General features: G+C 40.6%; 1 protein-coding gene across 2 annotated transcripts in view; it reads left to right on the top strand.

Moving 5' to 3' along the window:
• Window positions 1-20,938, top strand: part of mcf2la (mcf.2 cell line derived transforming sequence-like a) — an 82,828-nt gene extending 61,890 nt beyond the window's left edge. Inside the window, exons 11-34 of one of the 2 annotated variants that reach the window (XM_030068847.1) lie at window positions 32-223; window positions 614-805; window positions 1,707-1,860; window positions 2,161-2,222; window positions 2,509-2,588; window positions 2,787-2,853; window positions 3,303-3,418; window positions 3,512-3,581; window positions 4,578-4,670; window positions 5,635-5,727; window positions 5,831-5,956; window positions 6,517-6,738; window positions 7,040-7,132; window positions 8,507-8,585; window positions 8,697-8,769; window positions 9,836-9,936; window positions 10,196-10,288; window positions 10,742-10,759; window positions 11,311-11,385; window positions 12,626-12,700; window positions 14,057-14,166; window positions 14,923-15,035; window positions 15,532-15,635; window positions 16,701-20,938. In XM_030068847.1, the coding sequence (XP_029924707.1) occupies window positions 32-223; window positions 614-805; window positions 1,707-1,860; window positions 2,161-2,222; window positions 2,509-2,588; window positions 2,787-2,853; window positions 3,303-3,418; window positions 3,512-3,581; window positions 4,578-4,670; window positions 5,635-5,727; window positions 5,831-5,956; window positions 6,517-6,738; window positions 7,040-7,132; window positions 8,507-8,585; window positions 8,697-8,769; window positions 9,836-9,936; window positions 10,196-10,288; window positions 10,742-10,759; window positions 11,311-11,385; window positions 12,626-12,700; window positions 14,057-14,166; window positions 14,923-15,035; window positions 15,532-15,635; window positions 16,701-16,780 (2,481 nt within the window). In that variant the 3' untranslated portion in view covers window positions 16,781-20,938. The remainder of the gene's footprint in view (window positions 1-31; window positions 224-613; window positions 806-1,706; window positions 1,861-2,160; window positions 2,223-2,508; window positions 2,589-2,786; window positions 2,854-3,302; window positions 3,419-3,511; window positions 3,582-4,577; window positions 4,671-5,634; window positions 5,728-5,830; window positions 5,957-6,516; window positions 6,739-7,039; window positions 7,133-8,506; window positions 8,586-8,696; window positions 8,770-9,835; window positions 9,937-10,195; window positions 10,289-10,741; window positions 10,760-11,310; window positions 11,386-12,625; window positions 12,701-14,056; window positions 14,167-14,922; window positions 15,036-15,531; window positions 15,636-16,700) is intronic. The other variant, XM_030068837.1, reaches the window with a different exon arrangement.
• The last annotated feature ends 259 nt before the right edge of the window (window positions 20,939-21,197 follow it).

The raw sequence follows: 21,197 nt of genomic DNA, 5'->3' as shown, positions 1-21,197 counted from the left end.
GACGTGTGTGTGTGTGTGTGTGTGTTTGCAGGATGTGTTGGACCGTGCCCTGTCCCTGGCCAGTGAAGGTGACAGTCTTATAGAAAACTCCCACTACGCTGAGGACTGCATCAGGCCAAAGTGCAGTGAGCTGAGAGGAGTGTGTGAGGAGATCAGCTCCACTCTGAGGAGCAAGAAGAACCTCCTCCTCAAAGCAATGGAGCTCCACCATGCTCTGGAGAAGGTGTGTGTGTATATAGATATCTATAGAGAGATGTGTATATTACTTTTAATCAATCATTTTTTTATCTCAATAGTTTAACTATTATACTCTTATAATTGGAGCCAGATTGCAGTCATGTGACCGAGCGTAATATCAATTCAGGTAGCATCAACTTGCCTGAAGTCACTAGGGTTATGTTTTGGTGCACACTAACATGTTTATTCTGTAATTGCTAACTTTTGTAGATGTTACCTGTGTTGTTTTTAATGTTATGTGTTGTCCTCCTTGTTTATATTTGTTTTTGTGCCTCTATGCCGCTGCACACCAAATTGCCCTTTGGGACATTAATAAAATGAACTGATCATATATTTTTTCTGATCCTTGGTTGCTGTGATTGGTTCCTGTCCCCAGGCGTTGCGGTGGTGTGAGGAGGGCATCTACCTGTTGGCCTGCCAGCCGGTGGACCGCTGCCAGTCTCAGGATGGAGCGGAGGCGGCCCTGCAGGAGCTGGAGCGTTACCTGGACACCGGGCCGCTGCACACCCTCACTGACCTCAGCGCCATCTGCTGCCAGTACGAGGCGGTGCTCACCCCTCAGCTCAGGGTCAGTAACAAATTCAGTCTAATTTAATCAGTTCTACCGCTTCCAAAAGTGGGCTCTTTATTGCAAATGCATGCTGTGTGCACAAGCTTTGTTCACACCCACAGAGCTTTATTATATTTAGAGATCCCAAGGTTTCCAAAGATCTCATACATGCACTGCTGAATTCCAGGGAAAATGTCTATAAAATGATGCACAAGACATGAAGATCTCTTCTATTTGATATGATGCTGCAGCCATAAAACAACGAGTAACTGAAAATCTGTATTTTCCACCCCATTATATCCTATGAAAGAATGTGGCCTCACCCTGTGTAAAATGATGTTGTGATAGTCATAACCTTTATAATTAACTCTTTGAAACCTGAGCAAATTGGCTTGATTTCTTTCAAATACATGGCAAAAAGGAAAAGAGTAACTTGGCAGGAAATTATGTGAAAAAATTCAAGAAATTAGTAAAAAGTTACAAGAAAATGACCAGTAAATAAGGCAAAAAAAAAAAGGAAACGAAAAGAAACGAAATGATCTGAAAGCTGCTAATTTTTAATTTTCATGTGATTTTCTTGTTGTTTCATTTTTCGGTTGCTTGATTGCTTATCTTTTATTTTTATTTCATTTTTTTTTTTTAATTTTCAGGTTATTTTTTGTAAAGCGCTCATTGTCCTTTATGCTTTTGAAAGAAATCAAGCCAATTTGCTCAGGTTTCAAAGGATTAGATGCTTGTGAAAGCATCTGAACCTAGCCTTCAAGAAATAATGGTGGTAATTTCACAAAGTTAACTACTGGATTTAATTGTCCCCAGATTTGGCAGATGTGAAATTCAAACCCTGATGACGACCAGTGTCATAGCTGATGCAGCGTTTAATTCAGCACCACATCACTGTTTGTGTTTGCTCTTCTATCAGGACCAGGTGGAGAAAGTTTTCCAGAAGCAGGGCTCTGTCCAGGAGATGTTTGAGAAGAGACGGGTCAGCCTGAAGAAACTGGCCGCCAAGCAGACCAGACCAGTCCAACCAGTAGCACCGAGGCCTGAGATCAAGTCCCCGCTCTCCTCTCCTGGTAAGCAGGGCAACTAGATAGTGCTGGTGTCTGTGAGAAGTTGCATGGACGAATGATAGGAAGGAGAGATGCTTCAGTGCAGAGTAAAAAGGACAAAATTGAATAAAGAAAATAACAATTATGTGCTTGTCTTTGGCAACACATCTTATTCTCTTGTATGATTATTATTCCACCAAATTTCAGTGCGTAGCAAAACAAAGGCGTAACGTTTCAAAACATGGTCACAATTTCGGCACAGAGATTTAAAGTTTCTTTAGAAACTTTAGCCAATTCTAGTTAGATTTCTTCTCTGCCCTTCAGATCAAAGGAGAAAAGAGAGGAGATACTCTGAGGACAATGTGTTGAATGGAATCTGCAAAAAGGTAATGCATCAAAAGATACTGACTGATTATGAGTGAATGTTATCAAATGCAATAAACATTATGAAGCTATTTATTTATTTATTTATTTACAGTGGTTAATCGTCACTGTATGCATAATCATCAATAACAATCAATGATCTAATAGTCAAAGTGAGACAATCAAAATGAGTGTACATGTATTCATGTGTGTTTGTTCATGTATACATACTGTGTGTAAATATGCACGTCACATATGTAATGTATATGTCATATATAGAAATTTGCATATGTATATGTGCCTATCCAGGCTGAGTCTCCTTTGCACAACGGCGGCACCAGACATGCTTCCCTCTCAGAAGAAGAAGAAAACCTGGCAGTCCTCCGACGGTAAGGGGTCAAAGGTCAAACCCAGAGCCATAGATAAAACAATGAACAGTTTGACATTATTAAGTGTGTCAGTTTACACTGTCAGTGTTAAATTTAAGCTGGAAAATACGGGATATTAAATAATTTTGTTTTGGTGGTGGTGTGTGTGTGTGCGTGTGTGTGTGTGTGTGTGTGTGTGTGTGTGTGTGCACGCTGCAGCCATGTGATGAATGAGCTGCTGGAGACAGAGAGAGCGTATGTGGAGGAGCTGCTGTGTGTGCTGGAGGTGAGTGTCATCTTCACTGGCTGCCAGCGTCCCAGTGAACCTGTGTAAACTTCATGCCACACATAACACACAGAAGAAGAGCAGATAGATGCATTATGAATCATATGTAGCTATTTAGTTTTATTATTTAATTTCACTGAGTGTGTTTATTACTCACCTCAGGACAGGATCTCTGTAGGGTATGATACTTTTACTACGTGTTCATATTGTGTGCAGATGTTTAACTTTAGTCTATAATAACTAGAAACAGAGCTAGTGCATATAGTCTGTCATAATGGGTAATGTTTCTCTGTGTGTGTGTCTTGTTCCTCATTTACTTTGTGCTCCAGAACATGAAAAAGTTTGAAAACCCCCACTACAGAAGACCATAGGACTAAATCTGTCTGTCTGTTTGGGGGCTTACAATATAGTCTGCATTATGTAATATCTTGTCTAATATTAAACTCCAGGGTTATGCAGCAGAGATGGACAACCCAGCCATGGCTCATCTCATCCCCAGCACCCTGCTTGCCAAGAAAGACGTCCTGTTTGGCAACATGCCTGAGATCTACCAGTTTCACAAGAGGTCAGGCTTCTTATGTCGGACAAACACAGCAAATAAAACCGGTGCATTTTATTTCTGGGATGTAAACAGCTGTTTTGTGCTGTTTGTCTGCAGGACATTTTTGAAGGAACTGGAAGCGTACACTGACTGCCCTGAACTGGTGGGCCGCTGCTTCTTAGAAAGGGTAAGCACGGATGAAAATTCACACCAAACTGTGAATTACTGGCATCACTGGAAAAAAGCTGGGCGAGACCAAAGCGTATTTTACAGTACTGCCTCATGTGTACTGCCTGATGTGTGCTGGTGGCTCAGTCCTGCAGTTAAAAGCATTTTTGATCACTGTTAAGAATCTTACCCATACAGTGTTATTTTTGCTCCATTTGAGTGTAATAGATCCACCAAGTTTGGTCCAGAAACACTGACATAGAGTCATTGCCTTGGAAATGATACACCATCTTGTCTGTTGTTGTTGGTGTAATAAAAGGCAATGGAGGTTCAAATCAGGGGCTGCTGAGAGTAACCCCTGGCCACACCTGTATCTGACAGTCGATGAATAGTCTGTACACCAAATATAAATGAGGTTTAATGTTCTTTTTGAATTACAGCCACTATTTATTTTATAACATGGCGTGAAAACAGACCTAAATAGAACTAAAAATATAATTAGTACTCACTACTCAAAGCAGTGTTTTTGACTGAATACTCTCTTACTCTTGCTTTTACTCATACTGTACAAGTACAACTTTGGATGGGTACATGCATTCTTCCTCAAGTAGAATTTTTCTGTACTCTACCCACCCTTGACTGGGAGTGTACTGCTCCAAAATGAATGAAGTACATAAAGACCAATAAACATTTTGAGCAGTGATATAAAGTTGAAAAACAACCCATTCTTATTTTGGTTTCACTTTTAATGCTCTTTTCAATCTCCTGACTTCCAAAATAGTGGAAATATTTTCTGTCATATCGCTGCCATTGTATCAATCCGCTGGTTGTATGTGCGGCCTGAACGCCAATGCGTGGTTTGGACACTAACCAAACAAAGATTTAGGTAATAAAAGCGCTCATTCTGTGGCATGAAAAGTTTTGGAAAAAAAATTCCAGAACTAGACACTGCTGTTAATGAAGTGATTTGCTGATGCTTTTCCTTATTTCCTTATTTCCCTCCTTCTCTGTGTAGATGAATGACCTGCAGATCTACGAGGCATACTGCCAGAACAAACCTCGCTCCGAGAGCCTATGGAGACAGTGCTCTGACTGTGCCTTCTTCCAGGTTGACCTCTTAACTTTCACCTTTGACCTTTACCCTAACATCTCACTCTCCTCAGGGCAGAAGTCACACTTTACGTATTTGCTAGATCAACATGATTTTTTTTTTTTTTTTTTAAGATAAAAGATAATGTTTTTTGATTTCTAGAAAGAGAGCAGTTTCTGGCAGTGAATTAGAGCAACACTAAATAGGTGTGAAAAAGGCAACATTGTTACCATTGTTGCTTTGATAACAGATGAGCCTATTACAGGAAAAATTCATTTGCAAATACTCCTCCACTGTTAGATCTCATCAGTTTGGAGGCTCAGTGGGTTCCAGGAATTATTTGTGATTAAGTGTTGTGATTTTTTTTTACCCTTTTTCTTTACTTGTACTTCTCTTAATGATTTCTGACACAAGGACCTAACAGACCCAAAACATTACATTGTCTCTCTTTTAAAGGACCATACCAGTAATTTTTGCATGTTTATCCTAATGTCTACGAAATGTATGCACTTCATGTTTCTGCTAATGTTTTCCCAAAGCAAGCTTTTGTATTTTAGAATTCCGATCCCTTTTATCCAGCCATTATTTCCATTCATCCCACTACGATATGAAAAATGACGTTTCAGAGACTCCTAACTTTCTTCACACCAGTATTCCATCACCGTAATAAAGTCGTCCACATTAGATTAGGAATAAAGTCCCCAGTGGAAAGGTTTGCTTTCTACAGCCAAGTGTCAGTTCTATGGTTTATGAATGGCAACAACTTTATATGGTTGGTGTTTCAAGCAAAGGTTCAAATTTGAGAATTGCGGAATTTTGATTATATGCTCTTAAATCTTTAGTACTTTCACAACATCTGCAAAATGGTTTGTTGCAGTGTCAAATGTGCAAACATTCAAAATTGCTGGTATGGTCCTGTAATAATCTAGTTTGCAGTACTGAATCATCAGTATGCTTATGAGATTGTGTTGGTGTGTATCAGGAGTGCCAGAAGAAGCTGGAACATAAACTGGGCTTGGACTCCTACCTCCTTAAACCTGTCCAGAGAATAACCAAGTACCAGCTACTGCTCAAGGTGAGGTATATTTGTGTTTGTGTGTTGTGTGTGTTGGTGTGTGTGTGTGTGAGAAAGAGGGACTGCTTACTCTTTTTCTCTCTCTTGTCATGTGTCTTCCCAGGAGTTACTGAAGTACAGTAGAGGCTGTGATGGCTGTGATGACCTACAGGCAGCACTTTCCTCCATTCTGGGGATCTTGAAGGCCGTTAATGACTCCATGCACCTCATCGCCATCACAGGATATGAGGTTAGAGAAATCATATCTATAGCATTTGCGCAGTGAAGACCCATTGTGCGTTCTTGTGTTGTTGCAGTTACATATTAATTATATACATTTTCCACTAGGAAGAAGCATTTGAATATGTCACTATCACCACGATAGCACACTACACTTCTTACTCGCTTGAATGAAAGTCACACCTGCACACACACTGTAATCTCCCTTTTTCACACTTTGTTATTCATGTATTCATGTGTATTTCAAGCTTGAAAATCTGTGAAAGCTGACTAACAGATGTGACAGAGTAAGTTGCCACACATGCAGCGCTGTGTTGCCCTCAGTTTGGCTTTTCTGTTCTCAGATGTGTCTGTAGATTAAATATTTGATTTAAGAGAGGCTCACTCATTATGTGACATAAAAGCAATGCTGAGAAAAGTGTATCAATATAAGTATATCTCTACATACACACACAGTGTCCAACTCAGAAATGTGAAGATAAAAACCCGAAAACTATATAGAATGCATACCTGAATTACACTTGCATGTGTATTTATGCTAAATAACTGGCTTTCTTTTCCTTTTCTCAGGGTAACCTGTCTGAGCTTGGTCGCCTGCTGATGCAGGGCTCCTTCAGTGTGTGGACGGAGCACAAGAAAGGTCATGCCAAGGTCAAGGACTTGGCTAGGTTCAAACCCATGCAGAGGCACTTGTTCCTGCACGAGAAGGCCCTGCTCTTCTGTAAGAGGAGAGAAGAGAATGGCGAGGGCTACGAGAAAGCCCCGTCCTACAGCTTCAAACACTCCCTCAGTGTAAGTTCAGAGAGGGGGGAGGGTGGATGGGGAAGGGAACCTATGGTAGAGAATATGGTTAGAATGCTGCATGTGGTCAACATTTTAAAAATTCACAAAATGTTAATACTTGAGTGAAGTGCCTGTGCCGCGAAACAGCACTTGAATGAATGTAGTAATGAAGTTCTCCACCAATCCTTCATCAACTGAGCAGAATTTTCCAGAGTATTCCTGTGGCAGCAATTAAGGGCTGCTTATAAGATGCCTGTACTGCCTTGAAGGAGTGGTTCAGCTCTCTCTCTTCCTCCTCCCTGTCTCTCAGATGAGTGCGGTGGGCATTACCGAGAATGCGAAAGGAGACAACAAGAAGTTTGAAATCTGGTGCAACTCCAGAGAAGAGGTTTTTATTGTTCAGGTAAGGTTGCTGAGCCAGGAGTGAATCGGTGTTGATAATCAGCAACTCAGTCTACAGATGTAATCACTATAAAGTGATAGTTAAGATTCTTGCCTAAATAGTGTTATTTAGGTGAGTCTACTACATCCAACACATCTGGTCCTTTAAGACCTTCTGTGTCACAAGAATGAGAGCTACACTGGGAGTGTGCTGCTCCAAAATGAATGAAGTAGATACAGACGCGAAAACAACACGATGAGCAGCGACACAAAGCTGAAACATTGTTTTGAAGGAGGCACATCAACACGTGCTTATTTTGGTTTAACTTTCAACGCTCTTTCTAGCCCACTGGCTTCCAAAATGATGGAACTATTTTCTGCCACAGCACTGCCACTGTGTCATCACGCAGTGATGCTCCGGTCCCATATTCAACCTACACTGGTGACACAGTGCCATAGACAGTTTGTAGCTTCTATCTGTAATTATGCCACCTTCTACATAATGATGTTGCTAAATGCATAAATGTGCTATCTTGTTGCTGTCTTCGTCATGTTGTGTAAAGTGACTGCAGTAAGGCACAAAAAGAATTTTTGAAAGAGCGAATAAAGTAATTTATCAGTCAAACAGACACCAGTGGTTTTGTTCATGGTAGTGTTTCACAGAATTAAAACCACATTTCCCATAAACTCTGTTGGTTCCTGTCTCCCGTCCTTTTCCCTCTTGACCTTTAAACTCTGAAGTCCTTAGCTCCATTAGCTCTGGAACAACAGTGTCCTCGTCCTGTTTTGTGCCACAAATCAATCCTGTAGATTTCCTCCAAATCCAAACCTGGTGGCTCACAGTATAAATGCAATGTAGAAACTGGCAGTCTTCTCACTTATGACTTTGTTCGCTCATGGTAATGATGCTAATGTTAATGTAACAATGATTTATTGATGTTTAACTGTCACACCTTTATGGAAAATACCATATATTTGATGTACTCTAGGTTGGAATGAAACTTAAAGTCTTTTTTATAAGCTCATGTTATTTAACTGTCATGTTCAATCTCATGTCCTCTCTCTTCTTTCCCCTTATACACAAATGCACCAACAGAAATACAGCCCTAGCAAACAAAAGGGATCCATTGTAGTCGAGAGCAGACACTAATCTGATTGTCTCAGAGAACTTAATAAGCTGTATTTGTGTGTTTGTTATGCTTAATTGAGTTTAATGATGTTTTTCAGACTGGTAACAAGCCCAAGTAAAAATCTGCATTTTTTAGGATGTGCCTCACTTTTTTCTTCTTGGCAGTCCAATGATCTCTGTAGAAACAAACAGACAGGATTATTTTATCAATGACTGTCATTTTTGAGTTAGATTGTTTTCAAAAATATTATCTTTTGTTTTATCTAGGCTGCAACACCGGAGATTAAATCGGCTTGGGTGAACGAGATCCGCAAAGTTCTGACAGAACAGCTCAAAGCATGCAGAGGTAGGAATACACATGCAGACACACACACGCGTGCGTGCGCGCACACACATTTATTTGTCTCTGTGAGTCTTTTTAATTGTTTAACTGTTTTTAACTGTGCATTTGTTTCAGAAGCCAGTCAACAGAAGAGCTCAGACTCTGTTTCCCCCAGTCCCACCAGCAACAATACCACCATCTCCCTCAGGTTGGTGTCATACACTCACAAAAACACACCTATGCATGACCCAACACACACACTAATTGATACTGTTCTGCTGATAAACAACCAATATCTTTAAATTTGTACCTTGTAATTTTTACTATAATTACTGGTCTTTTTGCTTAGTTTTTGATGGCCAATACTGACATGTTTTGGACAAGAGCAGCAGAAAATAGACATTTTGTGCCCGTGTTCAACTAAATTAGAATTTGACATTTTTAAGTCCCCTTAGATGCATAAATGTGTCAAAAATGACTTGTGTCAGTTGAATTTTTTGCCGTATCTTTGCAATGAAATTACTTCATCTTTACATATTACACGTATTCCGCAAAAATCTTGTCTTTGATACCGTCCCATTCAAAGTTTTATTTACTTTTTATACTTTTTGAGAAAATTGATTTTTTTAGGCATTTTGTAGGCAAGAGAGATATATACATGCTTAGCTTATTGTTTACTGTAGATTTTTGCACGGCTGCTAGTCTGTAGCCAAAGTCCAGAATTGGTTTGGAAGCTCCTAGAGTCGGGTTGCATGTTTTATTTGATGGTAAGTATACCTGTTATCTACTGGTTAAAAACACTTGAAAATGTGTCGCACAAATAACCATATTTTAAATGATAAATCATTATTGTGTACACCAGATAGGTTTCATTAATATATGTTACAAAAAGGATGAAAATAATCAGCTTAAATTATTGAAAAATACAATGAATCTAACAGGGAGGAGTGGAGGTTCCAGTCACTCATGCATTTAGCATGTAGACCATCATGGGACAGTTAGACTCTCTATTATAAGTCAAAACAATGAATTATAATAAACTTATTCATGTGTCAAGTCTTCAATAAATATGCAATTAGTCTGATATTTTATGTGATGTAAGTGTTTTTTATATTGCAGTGCTTCTCTTTCATTGTCCTCCTCCTTCTCCTCCTCCTCCTTCCTCCACTTTTTCTTGTTCTTCGTCTTCATCTTCGCCTTCGTCTTCTTCTCCTTCTCCTTCTTCTTCTTCTGCTTCTTCTTCTTCTTCTTGTTCTCCTTCTTGTCTTCCCCAGCCCATTCCGTAGTAGCAATCAGAAGAACCAGAAGAAACAAGAGGAGAAGAAGGCGGAGCCAAGCCCAGTCTCTGACCCCAACTCCTCACCAAAACACAAAGGTGAGTGCTTGATCAAAGCTGAACTGTGAGACCAAAAAACTATCACATGGACCAAATTAAAATTCCTTATCAAATTCCTCTCCCACCAGAAGTGAGCTGATTAGCAGTTTTAATGAAGAGTGTGCCAGTATTTCCTGCTTTTCCTAATCTCAGCTCTCGTTTTCTCCACATCCATGATGCCTCGACTCCTTTCTCTTCCCTCTCTCTTTCTCTTTCTCTCTCTCTCCCCTCTCTCTGCATTTCAAACCATGGCTTCCAGATGAACCAGTGACCAGTCCGACCACTGACAGGTCCTCAGTGGCTAAAAAGCGCTTTACTTTGCAGGGCTTCAGCAATCTCAAGAGTCAGAAAGGTAACATTCGCAGACTGGAGGAGTTTCTTAGAAAAGGCGCATCATGCTGTAGATGTAGTTCACTGGCATTTAGATTTGCATATAGAGTGCATATAGAGTGGGGCTCTTATCAGTCACAACAAGATTATAAGAAAAAAAGTGTATTGACTCCTACAGCTCAGGTTTGACAGTTTTGAAGGGCCAAAACTAAAATCAGTATTTCTAAGCTGAAACAAAATTTTACATTTGAACCAGTTCACTTAAAAAGCCAATATAGTATTTAATAAACTGTAATCAATCATTTCAGCCATCATACTGGAGGTGTACCACAAAGATTAGCTGATATCCCATTTTCATAGAAGACCAATAGTAGTCTTGTACATATCAATAAATTAGTCTGACCCTACTAAGAATCCAATGCAATACAATCTGCTTTGACTGTGAGGTGAACCAATCCCTGTTTGTGTTTTGCAGACTCTCTGCCTCCTGGTGGCAAAAGTCTAACATTGCCCCTGGTCATGGTCTGCCCCCCAGGTACATCACAGCCAGAGAGTTTCTCACATTTAGCTAGAGCTAGTTCATGTTGTACTCTTATCCACCCACTGTCTGGCGATTGCATTGGTTGCAAATTCCCCAAAGGTTTTGGTGTTAAAACCAAAGCCTTCGCCAAACATTCTCCCTCTGTCTTTGTAATTGAAATATTGTAGTTTCCTGAAAGATTCAAAGTCTGGGAATAAGAATGACCTAAGCATGAGGGTAGACCAGGGGTGAAGAGAAAGGTGAGCCTACCCAATCCATCTGTACCCAACTTTTAATATTTATTTATATATTTATGGAATAGTTTCAGGATATGAATTTCACAGTATACATTATAGTAAGCAGTATAAAACTCATGCAAGCTATTAGGATATTATTTAAGGTGGTATTTTAAATCGCATAGCTGCTTTTAAAGCTTACTTCTCTGCATTTCTTCCCCCTCTTCTCCTCTCTCACCTAACTTCCGTCTTTGTTCTTCTCTTTCGTGTTTCTGCATCTGTGGCCAGGCTCAGTCCTGAGCCCCGAGCACTGCTCCAAACGCCATTTGGTCAAGAGTGACCCTACACCGTTTGGGTTCAAAGGTACAATGTACTGCCATCATAGAAGCCATTTAACTCTGTGGGGCTCAGATCACCCTATCAGATCATAATTCATCTCACCACCCCACCATAATCCTGTAGTAGATATTGAGGATTTGGGTGTTTTCAGTGTGTAGATCTCACCAGTAGAAGCTGATAATCACCCTGTCTATTCAGTGTTGTGTAAGGGGAAAATGCATAGTCCTCATAAAGGGTATCTGCAGATCATTCAAGTGACTTGTTTTATTTAAGGCTTAAAATCCATTATCCATCCCATCCTCTGTTCACCATGCGGTTTATCAGTTCAAACGTTCTCATTCAGTTTGTGCTGACACACACATGAAGAGTGAATGCGTTTTCATCAGATGTAGAGTGCCCATCCTGTATTGTTGTCCGTAACGTCTTGAATGACAAGTGTTTGCTTTCATCCACAGATGTGACATCATCATCATCGACTGACAGTTTTGTACTTTTGACTTGTGGAGCCATTGTGTCCCTCTTTATAGCAGACTTTTACTGGGAGCAAATGAATGAATGAATGAATGAATGAATGGCTGATGTACTAACCAACCAGTTTTCTGATTACTTAAGGACTGGTCATTCTCTACCTGTCAGACTGAAGATTTTCTGTGGGTAACTAATGCTGATGGCTATGGGTGTGATCACACCTACAGTTGATTTTCTTTGATCCACATCGTAATTGAACTATTTACTTTTTTGCATTTTTGTCCATGGTTCATTCAGATTCAGTCTCCCCTAGTACAACATTGGTGGCAAGTGATGTCACCACCCATAGGGTACAACAGGAGGTGGCATCACCTGCCACTAAAGACCAGACAACCCACTTTTCATCAGTACAGGTCCAGCTTCACACAGATTTTGGTTTGGGATTTAGTTATTGTCTCCATACATCCATAATACCTTGGGTTTTGGGGTCATTTGCTGTAGTTGGTTGGAGTTACTTCCTCACACCTAACACACTGCACCGCTGTTCTTTTGGACAAGAAATGATATGCCATTGTCAGGTGTTTCAGTGCCATCATATGGTGCGACCTGAGTTTAGAGAGCATTGTTCTTTCCTGGCCAAATGAACCAAAATAAAGAAGGAAACACTGCAGAGTTGTTGTAAATTGCTCTGAACATGGTTGGTGTGAGCACACCCTTACTGACTGACTTGCCAAACAGCTGACTGACTTCAGGACAGGTTGACTTACTGACTTGCTGGCTGTGTCTCCCTGTCTAGAACCTGGTCCTCATGTCACTTTGAGCAGGGTCAAATGGATGAGTACCTCTAGCCTGTTACAAAGTAAGAGGCGAGGTACAGAGCCACTCTGAGGATCAGCCACTGTGGGTGTTTGCTGTGGTTTGGTGTGGTCTTGGTTTGCTCTTTATTTGGCTAGAGGTAAAGTCTAGTATTGTGTACCACTTTGCAAAAAAAATCCATCTTAATAAGCCTTTCAGTCTAGTATTGATTCTTGAAAAACTATTTTCAAAACGTGAGAATATCTGCCAGTGGGGTGACTCAAATGAAATTTGAATCATCTTGAAACAAGTGACAATCCCTCAAAAGGCAGATAAATCACTTGAAGAACACTTCAAGAACATTGCTTCAATAACATTTTGGTAAAGAGATTAATTGCATGGGATTCATGTCACGGTTTCATCCCATTGTCCAATTTTCCCTTTGCAGTAAGAGAAACAACTTTAAACTTCAACATTAGACTAAAATAACTGTTAAGATGGTTTTGCACGGTACCCTCTCTACCTGGAATCAGTGTATTTTTTCTGCTTACACTGTTGGGGGCTTTTGACTTGACTTTGGTAAATTGAATATTAGACACTATGTAGTCTAGACTATAGCCTTGAATCTTGGATCTGGGTGATTCAGATCACTGTAGTGTTTGATCATCAACCCTGGGCTTGGTTTTGTGTCCTTGACATATTTTTCCAGGGACTATGACCAATCACTGTTTCTGACCTTAATTGTGTCTTTGGGTTTGATTTCCAGTCATGTGGAGTTACTGCTCTTCTTCATTCAGACTCTCAAGTCTGTCTGCTCTCCTAATCAGCCTTCGCTGGGATTTTGGAGGAGTTTGGGTTGTGTGCATGTGCGCTGGCATAAATGTGTCCATTTGTCAGACAATCCCTCCCAAATCTGCTTTCACAGCAGGTCTTTTAGTGTTGTGGTCTTAATGAGAGATTTACCATGCATGACTGTGACCCCCTTTCCGCCTGGCATTAAGATGCATCTCATGTGTCTCTGTTGTGTGTAGATAGGATGTAGCTGCACCAGATTTTCCTTGGGCAAAAAAATGCATCTACATTACACATTAAAGATTTATTCCATGTCACCTTTTCACTGACATGACCTCCTGATTAGCTCTGCACACCCAAGTAGATTTCTGTTTTCATTGTGTGTGTATGTGGGTTGGAGGGACGTTGTTGCTTCTGAGGTTGAATGATGCCATTTTCAGTATATTTTAGGCTCATTTACAGTGGAATTTCATGGAGTCACCACAAATGCATTTTAATGCCACTTGGGAAGGGGACTATGCAAGTGCTATGTTTGTCACACTTCCTCCACATAATTACATGTTAACCCTCTCGTCTCTCTACCCTCTCCTCTACAACCTCTTGCTTCAAAACCCTTTCCCCACCACCCACTCACTGCCAGGCTGGAACAAGGCATCTCTCTCAGTGGATGCCTCAGAGGAGCATGATGGGTACTCCAGTGGCGAGGACCCCATGAACTCTGACCCTGAGGACGAGGCAGGAAAGAAGCTGGTGAGCCTGAAAATGAAGGATTCTAGATATAGCTGTGGATATGTGGATTCTCAATTGCTGTAGTTTGTATTTTTCTGTGTTGGAGTGTAGTTTTTGCCATACATCGCTTTTCCAGAGCTGCACTATAGGCAAAGGTACTCTCACTGGTTCTCTTATTGGTACTCTAATTGATTCTCAATGGGCAGAGCCAAAGAACCACAGATTATCAGGGCTTAAGTTAATTAACAAACCATTAATCTGAAAGAGTACCTAAAGCCGATTTTGGGCTGTCACAGACTAAAGATGACCGACATGGAAGAAACATGGTGATATCTTTTGTGGTGCTCCAAAACAGTGTTCCAATGGCAAGACTGTATTTTTTTTTTTTTTTTTTTCAATTACTAGCAGCACTGCAGGGCTGTTTGATTATGTTTTTTCCTATATTCTATACTGTTATACTTATGATTTTTGGTGTATCTGACACCTTCAAAATGCTGTAATGCAAACTTTTCGTTCATATATTCTTTTTGAGGTGTTACAGTTGTCAATTGTGGATGTTTACATGCCCCTGTTTTGTTTTATATTCTAGTTTTACTTTTACTGTGTCCTATCAGTATTTGCTCATGCAACAGCCTAATTTCTCCACACGATTCATTAAAGTTTCCTATGAGTTCCTCAAAGACCAACACTAACATCAAATAACAACATCCTAAGTATTACCAGGATGCCTACGGTGACATATGCCACCTGACTGCTTTGACCTTTGACCCCCTCCAGGCTCCAGGAAAGTACACAGTGGTAGCGGACTGTGAGAAGGCCGGGCCTCAGGAGCTGTCCGTCAAGAGTGGAGACATGGTTCAGCTAATCAAAGAAGGAGAGGATGGACAGTGGTAAACATCTTTCTTTCTCTAGGCAAAAACAGTTACACAGTGTGTTCCTGACCAGGCAGGGAAAGCCAAGGACTTTGATTCATTCTGGGAGGAGTTAGAGGATATCTTGGAATTTTAGAAATGGATCCCTTTACAAGAACATAACAGATGTCTTTTAGAATTTATTTCACACATTCATTGCATTAGATTGAGGTTTTGAGTCTGCCTGCAGTGGGAACCAGACTGTTAATTCATGAAGAAAAACAACATTAACAAACCAGAAGTGAAGAGCATTTGTCAGTCATGGAAGCAAACCAACGTAGTCACAGAAAGTCATGGAACATTTGACATCAGGGACACATGGGGACCATGCTTTTAGGAGGCCAATAGGATTTGAAAACGTCTTTGTTCCATCTAACAGAATTCAACAAAAACTGCATGTGATTCATAAATAACCTCTGAATATGTTTTTATTGATTATTTCTGGCAATGTTGCGTTGTGTATGATTCCCTCTAGGTTTGTGAAGAACCTTCGGACCACCAAGGAAGGCTGGGTGGCAGCAGCAAACCTCCTCACCCTCATCTCTGAGTCCAAGTCCTCCCAGTCCCTCAGCAGCTCAGGTTGGTCACATGACCCACGACACTGGGACGATACAAATCACAACTTACCTGGACATGTAAATGTTTGGGCATATTTACATAAGGTCCTCAACACTGATGGTTGGGGATGTTTTCCTCAAAAATGCATTTGAGTAATATTACTTTCCCTGTAGTGAGTATCACAATTCTACAGATTGCAATCAGTGATGTAAACAAAAAGGAGGGCATAATTGACTGAATTGGATTACGTTATCTTCATCTAACATGCATGAGTTTGAAATGAGTTAGTGTCATGCAATACCTTTATACATTTCATAAAGATTCATGTCAGGCTAAAAAAAAAAAAAAAGGCTGGCTTACTATCTTACAACATCCCTTGACCCCGTTTATTTATTTTTATTTTAGTTAACTTTTATTTATTCACCTTATTTTTAATAGAAATACAGATGCAGCCACCTCAGTTTTTTTTTTTTTTTTTTAAATTTTGTGGTAGACATCTGGTCAGGTACTTCAAGTCATTGGCTAGCTAACTCATTTACAAGTTCGACCAACTGGTTTCCTTCCGCATTCCAAAATAAGGTGGATACAAGGTGGCCTGAGGAGAGTTTGGTACTCTCTTTCCCTGTGTGCAAACAGCAGAGAGTAGCTGAGATAGTGCATAGTAAAAATTGTAAAATCTATACATTGTTTTCTTTTCTTTTTTTTTTTTTTTTTTGTTTGAATAAGTTTGGGTTGTTTGCTTTGCCTTGTGTGAAGATATGTAAGCATTGTCATGAGAAAATGAATAAAAATGTTAAAACGCAAACAACCAAAAAACATAGTCATCCACACATCCACACAAGTACATATAGTAAAAAGAAAGGAAGAATAACAAAAATAATAATAAATAGGCTTCAATTTGTTAAATACAGAATAAAACATTTGGTTAATTGCATAATAAAAAGCATTTAGTTAAATATGGCACAGTTAATCAAATAATACAGGTGCAGGTTTGGTTTATGGAAGACCATTAAAATCTTAAATTCAGTTATATATAAAAATTAGCTGTGACGTGAGCTTGCTGTTGTTTGTATGTTTGTCCTGTAGATGGCAGTGTGTCCGGGAACCTCAGCACTTCCTCCAGCTGCAGCGAGACCTACACCAGCTTCTCCGATATCAAACCCTGACCCCGGCTCCCATCGAGCTCCGTCACTCAAATGGAAACCCACGAGCTGAACTGAGCAGGACGCCCCTGCAGCTGAACCCGACCAGGACGGTGACATGGCAGCACTGTGCCCGTCCCACAGCGTCCACAGTGTTACCTGCCGGAGCCCCCGGCGTTTTATCTTCCAGTGTTAACCACACCCATCTTTTCCTGGACAGTCACAGTCAGCCTGATCCCACATGAAATCCAGCTCCCCTCTGCACCAGGGTGTGCCAGGGTTAGACTGACAGATCACTTTTACATGATGGCCTTAATGCTGTTCTATTATTATTATTATTTTTTAATGATCAGATTAAAGAGATACTTGAGATCAGATACTGTCGACTTAAATCCAAAATTTTATCAGTCAACTAACTTTTGGTGTATCCTCACTGTAATCCTGTTGAATCCTACTGAAAACTCTTTCAGTAGAATTAGGACTCTCTAGTATTATCATTATTATTATTTTTAATTATTATTATTATTATTTTTTGTTTTGTTTTGTTTGTTTTTTTTTCCAGACAATAACACAAGGTAATATCCAAAAATGAAATCCACTACACAACAAAAACATATCAAAACAGTAAATAATTAGACAGTGAATGATTTTTTTTAAAATAAATGTTTTGCATCAAAATGGTCAAATTTGGAGACTGTCGAAGCTAAATATTATCAGTTGAAGGCAGCTTCCTATAATATAAAAATGTCTGTTTTTTTATTGACTGTCAAAAGCATCTATCAGTCCAACCCTACCTGTATGTGCACCCCCGTCCCAAACAGCGTGCCCTCCTCTCCAACTACCAACCCTGGAAAAAAAAAAAGATTGGAGCCCCGCTCAGAGTTTCAGCCCAGTGACAGACTGGAGTGTGAAGCATCCTGCAGATATCAGACATGGTATTTCACATGCTGCATCGGCTTTCGTGTCAAATATTAATGGGACGCTGTGAAATGTGGCAGCCGGCTGCAACAACAGCCACTTGGAGCACGCCCTGCAGCGTTAGCGGGCAAACGTGCAGGGCATCAGCCTGGAAATCCTAAAGCGTTCCCGTGGTCCGACACGTCCAGCACGCAGGTGATTCTGACTCGATTCTGTTTCACAGAGCGGCATCACTCTGTGGCCGGCTTTTCATTTCCCCTGTTCAAGCATGCTGACATAATGCTGCGTTCAGGTCATACCGGAAAAATGGTAATGGTGAGCTTCCTGTTGGGAAATACTCTTTACCTCAGCTTTCACCTCCTTAGGAGTCTGGCTTTTTGTCACACAATTGCAGGTCTTTAAATGCCACAGCAGGACGCAGCCACTTGCTGCACTATTTGGGTTACTGTAAAAAGTGAATCTGGCTGGAAGTGGAAATGTATTCCAAGTGAAAACACCAGAGCGAACACAAAAACTGCAGTCATGGCACTTTTATATTTGCCAATGTTTTTGGACGTGCGTGCACTGGAAAATCTTTTAAACCGTATGACCTGAATGCAACATAACAGCCGTGTGTGTGTGTTTTTTTTTTTTTTTTTAATTAGATGAATCCAGACCTGCACTGTAACCTAAAGCACTACCTGGTGGTCATATGTCCTCACAACAACCCGCACCTCAAACTACACACACACACACACACACACAAACATCTGAGGTGGCAGACAGTGGAGAATCTTGGAACAGAGCAAACTACCTTCCTGTAAGAGGGAGGCTTCTTTTTAGGACTGATCCATCATGGACTTATCTCTCAGGAACTCCAAGAAGTTGTGCGGGTATGCGGGTGTGACTGCATGCCTGCTTGCAAACAACTGTGTGTGTGTGTTTGTGTGTGTGTGTGCGCATTCTTGCATATGTGTGTGGGTGTGTCTCCACCACGGACACCCAAAATAGGCTACACACCCCCATTTGGTGAAGCTTTCTCCTTGGGATCTATATGGGATGTTTTTTTTTTTTGTTTTGTTTTTTTGTATTGGGATTTGAATAATGGTCAGAATGAAACATTTATACATTTAAATGACTTCTTTCAAGTCATTAAAATGCAGCTTTTGCTGGATCCCGGTCTCTGGAGGATCCCGGGACCTGTGTTTTCAGCCAAAGCAACAACCTCCCATGTAGATCTAGGTAGACAGTTGTTGCCCCGTGCTCACCTATCTGTGGTGTGTGAACAAAAGCAGGCTTTGTTCTGCCAGCGCGCTCCCAGCCCCACTCAGACATGTGACAATAGCCACTTCTCTACAGGCAGACCTGCTCGACATGTTTATATCACCAGCCTGACAGCACTACCTGTTTATTTGACACCTAAATGTAGCGGGGAGATGGTGGCCGTCTGCTGGAGAGCGGCCAAAATGAGAGAAAAACGTCATTTGAGCGTGAATTAAGCTCATGGGGATGATGAGGAATAAAGCCAAACCTGGGGAGCCGTGTCAGGCCATGGAACAACAGATGCTACCTGCACTATGTTGTTTACTGGAGGCTGGACAAAACACACACACACACACACACACACACACACACACACACACGCACAGTGAATCTCTGCTGTTCTGAATCCTGGGCGTCACTTCTTTTCACAAATGTTTTTTTTTTTTTTTTTTACATTTGTACTGTATCCAGAAGGTGCACTGACAAATGAGCTCTTCCCTTTTCCATCCTTAATGTTTAACCCTTTGAAACCTGAGCAGATGCATTTGGTTTCTTTTAAAAATGTGGGGAAAAAGGCAATAAGCAGTGACCCAAAACATTGTGAGAAATCAGAAAAACATTACAAGAAATTTACCCCTTTTTCATTTGAGCTAATTTGCATGTCATCTTACAAATTTTCTGCCAATTTCCTGGTCATCTCTGGCTGTGCAGCACCTCACCTTTTTTCCTCATGCATGCTTTTGCAAGAAATCAAGCCAGTTTGCTCCGGTTCCGAAGCGCCTCAGGCTGCGTTCCTTTACCAAGAATTTAAACAGAAGAAATCTGACGTCCCATCCAGGTTTCAAAGGGTTAATGTCGTACACGTATTATGGAACGGGGAAATAATGATCACAGTATATGCACTGTTGCACTAAAACCCTCCCCAAACTCAAACAAAACTGTGTGTACCATCATCATCATGTTGGAAGTCAAAGTCCTCTTAAAGGGGTACTTCACCCATTTTAAATGATATTATTTAACTATTTAGCTGTTCTGTAGGACAGTAGTAGTGCTATCTTCCTTTCATTGTTACTGAGTGCTGGATACTGGCTGGATGCTCCAAATGCTAACTGTTAGCCTCCTGCCATTGAGCTTGACTTCCCCCCGGCTAACGTTCTCAAAAACAACCCCCACTACTGTCCTACATAGCAGCTACAGGACGTGAATTATCAACCTTTTGAAAATGAGTGAACTCCTTTTAACCATGACCAGCGCTCCTGGTTGTTTCCTGTTTTGTCGCCTTAACTTCCTGAGTGATTGAACACTGAGAACCACTTTCAGGTATTCCGGGTCAAATCCAGTTTATCACAAGTCCTCCTGCCTCACAGGCCTCCTCTGGTATCAGACTGTGAGCTGCAGCAGAGCGCATGCTGTGGACGGCACTCCCTGTCCATCAGTGTAAGTTGAAGTGTAAGACTGCAAAATGTATGTTCCATGTGTACAGATGTTCCCCCGCTATACCTCACATTGTTATCCTGTCAGGACGTGTGTATCGTGAAGCGGATCATCTGCTTTCTGTGAATCTTTGTCTTCTCTGTGTAGGATTTTACTCACTGTTTGTGGCATGTTCCTCATAAGCCCCAAATCTTCAACGTAAAGCCCTAAGAAAGGCCTTTTTTTTAACAGGCCCTGTTATATATTCTAAGAGTTTCCTCTCTGCCCCCTTCTGGAAGCCAACACGGGCACTAAAATTGTCAGCGCCTGATCACAATCACACAATTAAGCTTATTGGATTATTTGTACTTTTGGCTCGGAGGCTGGAGAGATGGTTGTATTTTTTTGTTCTTCATGTTATGCAGCACATTGCAGCACCTACCCTCTTTATTTTCCTACTGTACCTACTGAGTATTGTGTCGATATAAAGATATTATAATGACAATGAGATATGCCTACATATCTGTGTATATTTCTGTAAATATGTAATTCTCAATTGTATGTAATATGAAAAGCAGCTTTAATAAAGTCAGAGATGGTTTCCTCTTACGTTGCTTTTTTCCTTTTTTCCAGCCTTTCTTCCACGGATGAATTTGAGCTAAAACATTTTTTTACTATGCATTTTGGGAAGTTCAAATGCAAACAGCCTGACTGAAGGGCAGTTTAATGTAGATGATGTTTATTTCATACAATAATATTGAATAGAGCAAACAAAGGGCAACATAAAAGACCTTTTATTAACATAATCATTATCATTATTATCTTTAATTTTTAACCCTTCGAAACCTCAGAAGATTCACTTGACAAG

This window comes from Myripristis murdjan, chromosome 2 (genome assembly GCF_902150065.1).
Source record: "Myripristis murdjan chromosome 2, fMyrMur1.1, whole genome shotgun sequence".
In the NCBI taxonomy this organism is placed as follows: domain Eukaryota; kingdom Metazoa; phylum Chordata; class Actinopteri; order Holocentriformes; family Holocentridae; genus Myripristis; species Myripristis murdjan.
This window is presented reverse-complemented; position numbering and strand designations above follow the sequence as displayed.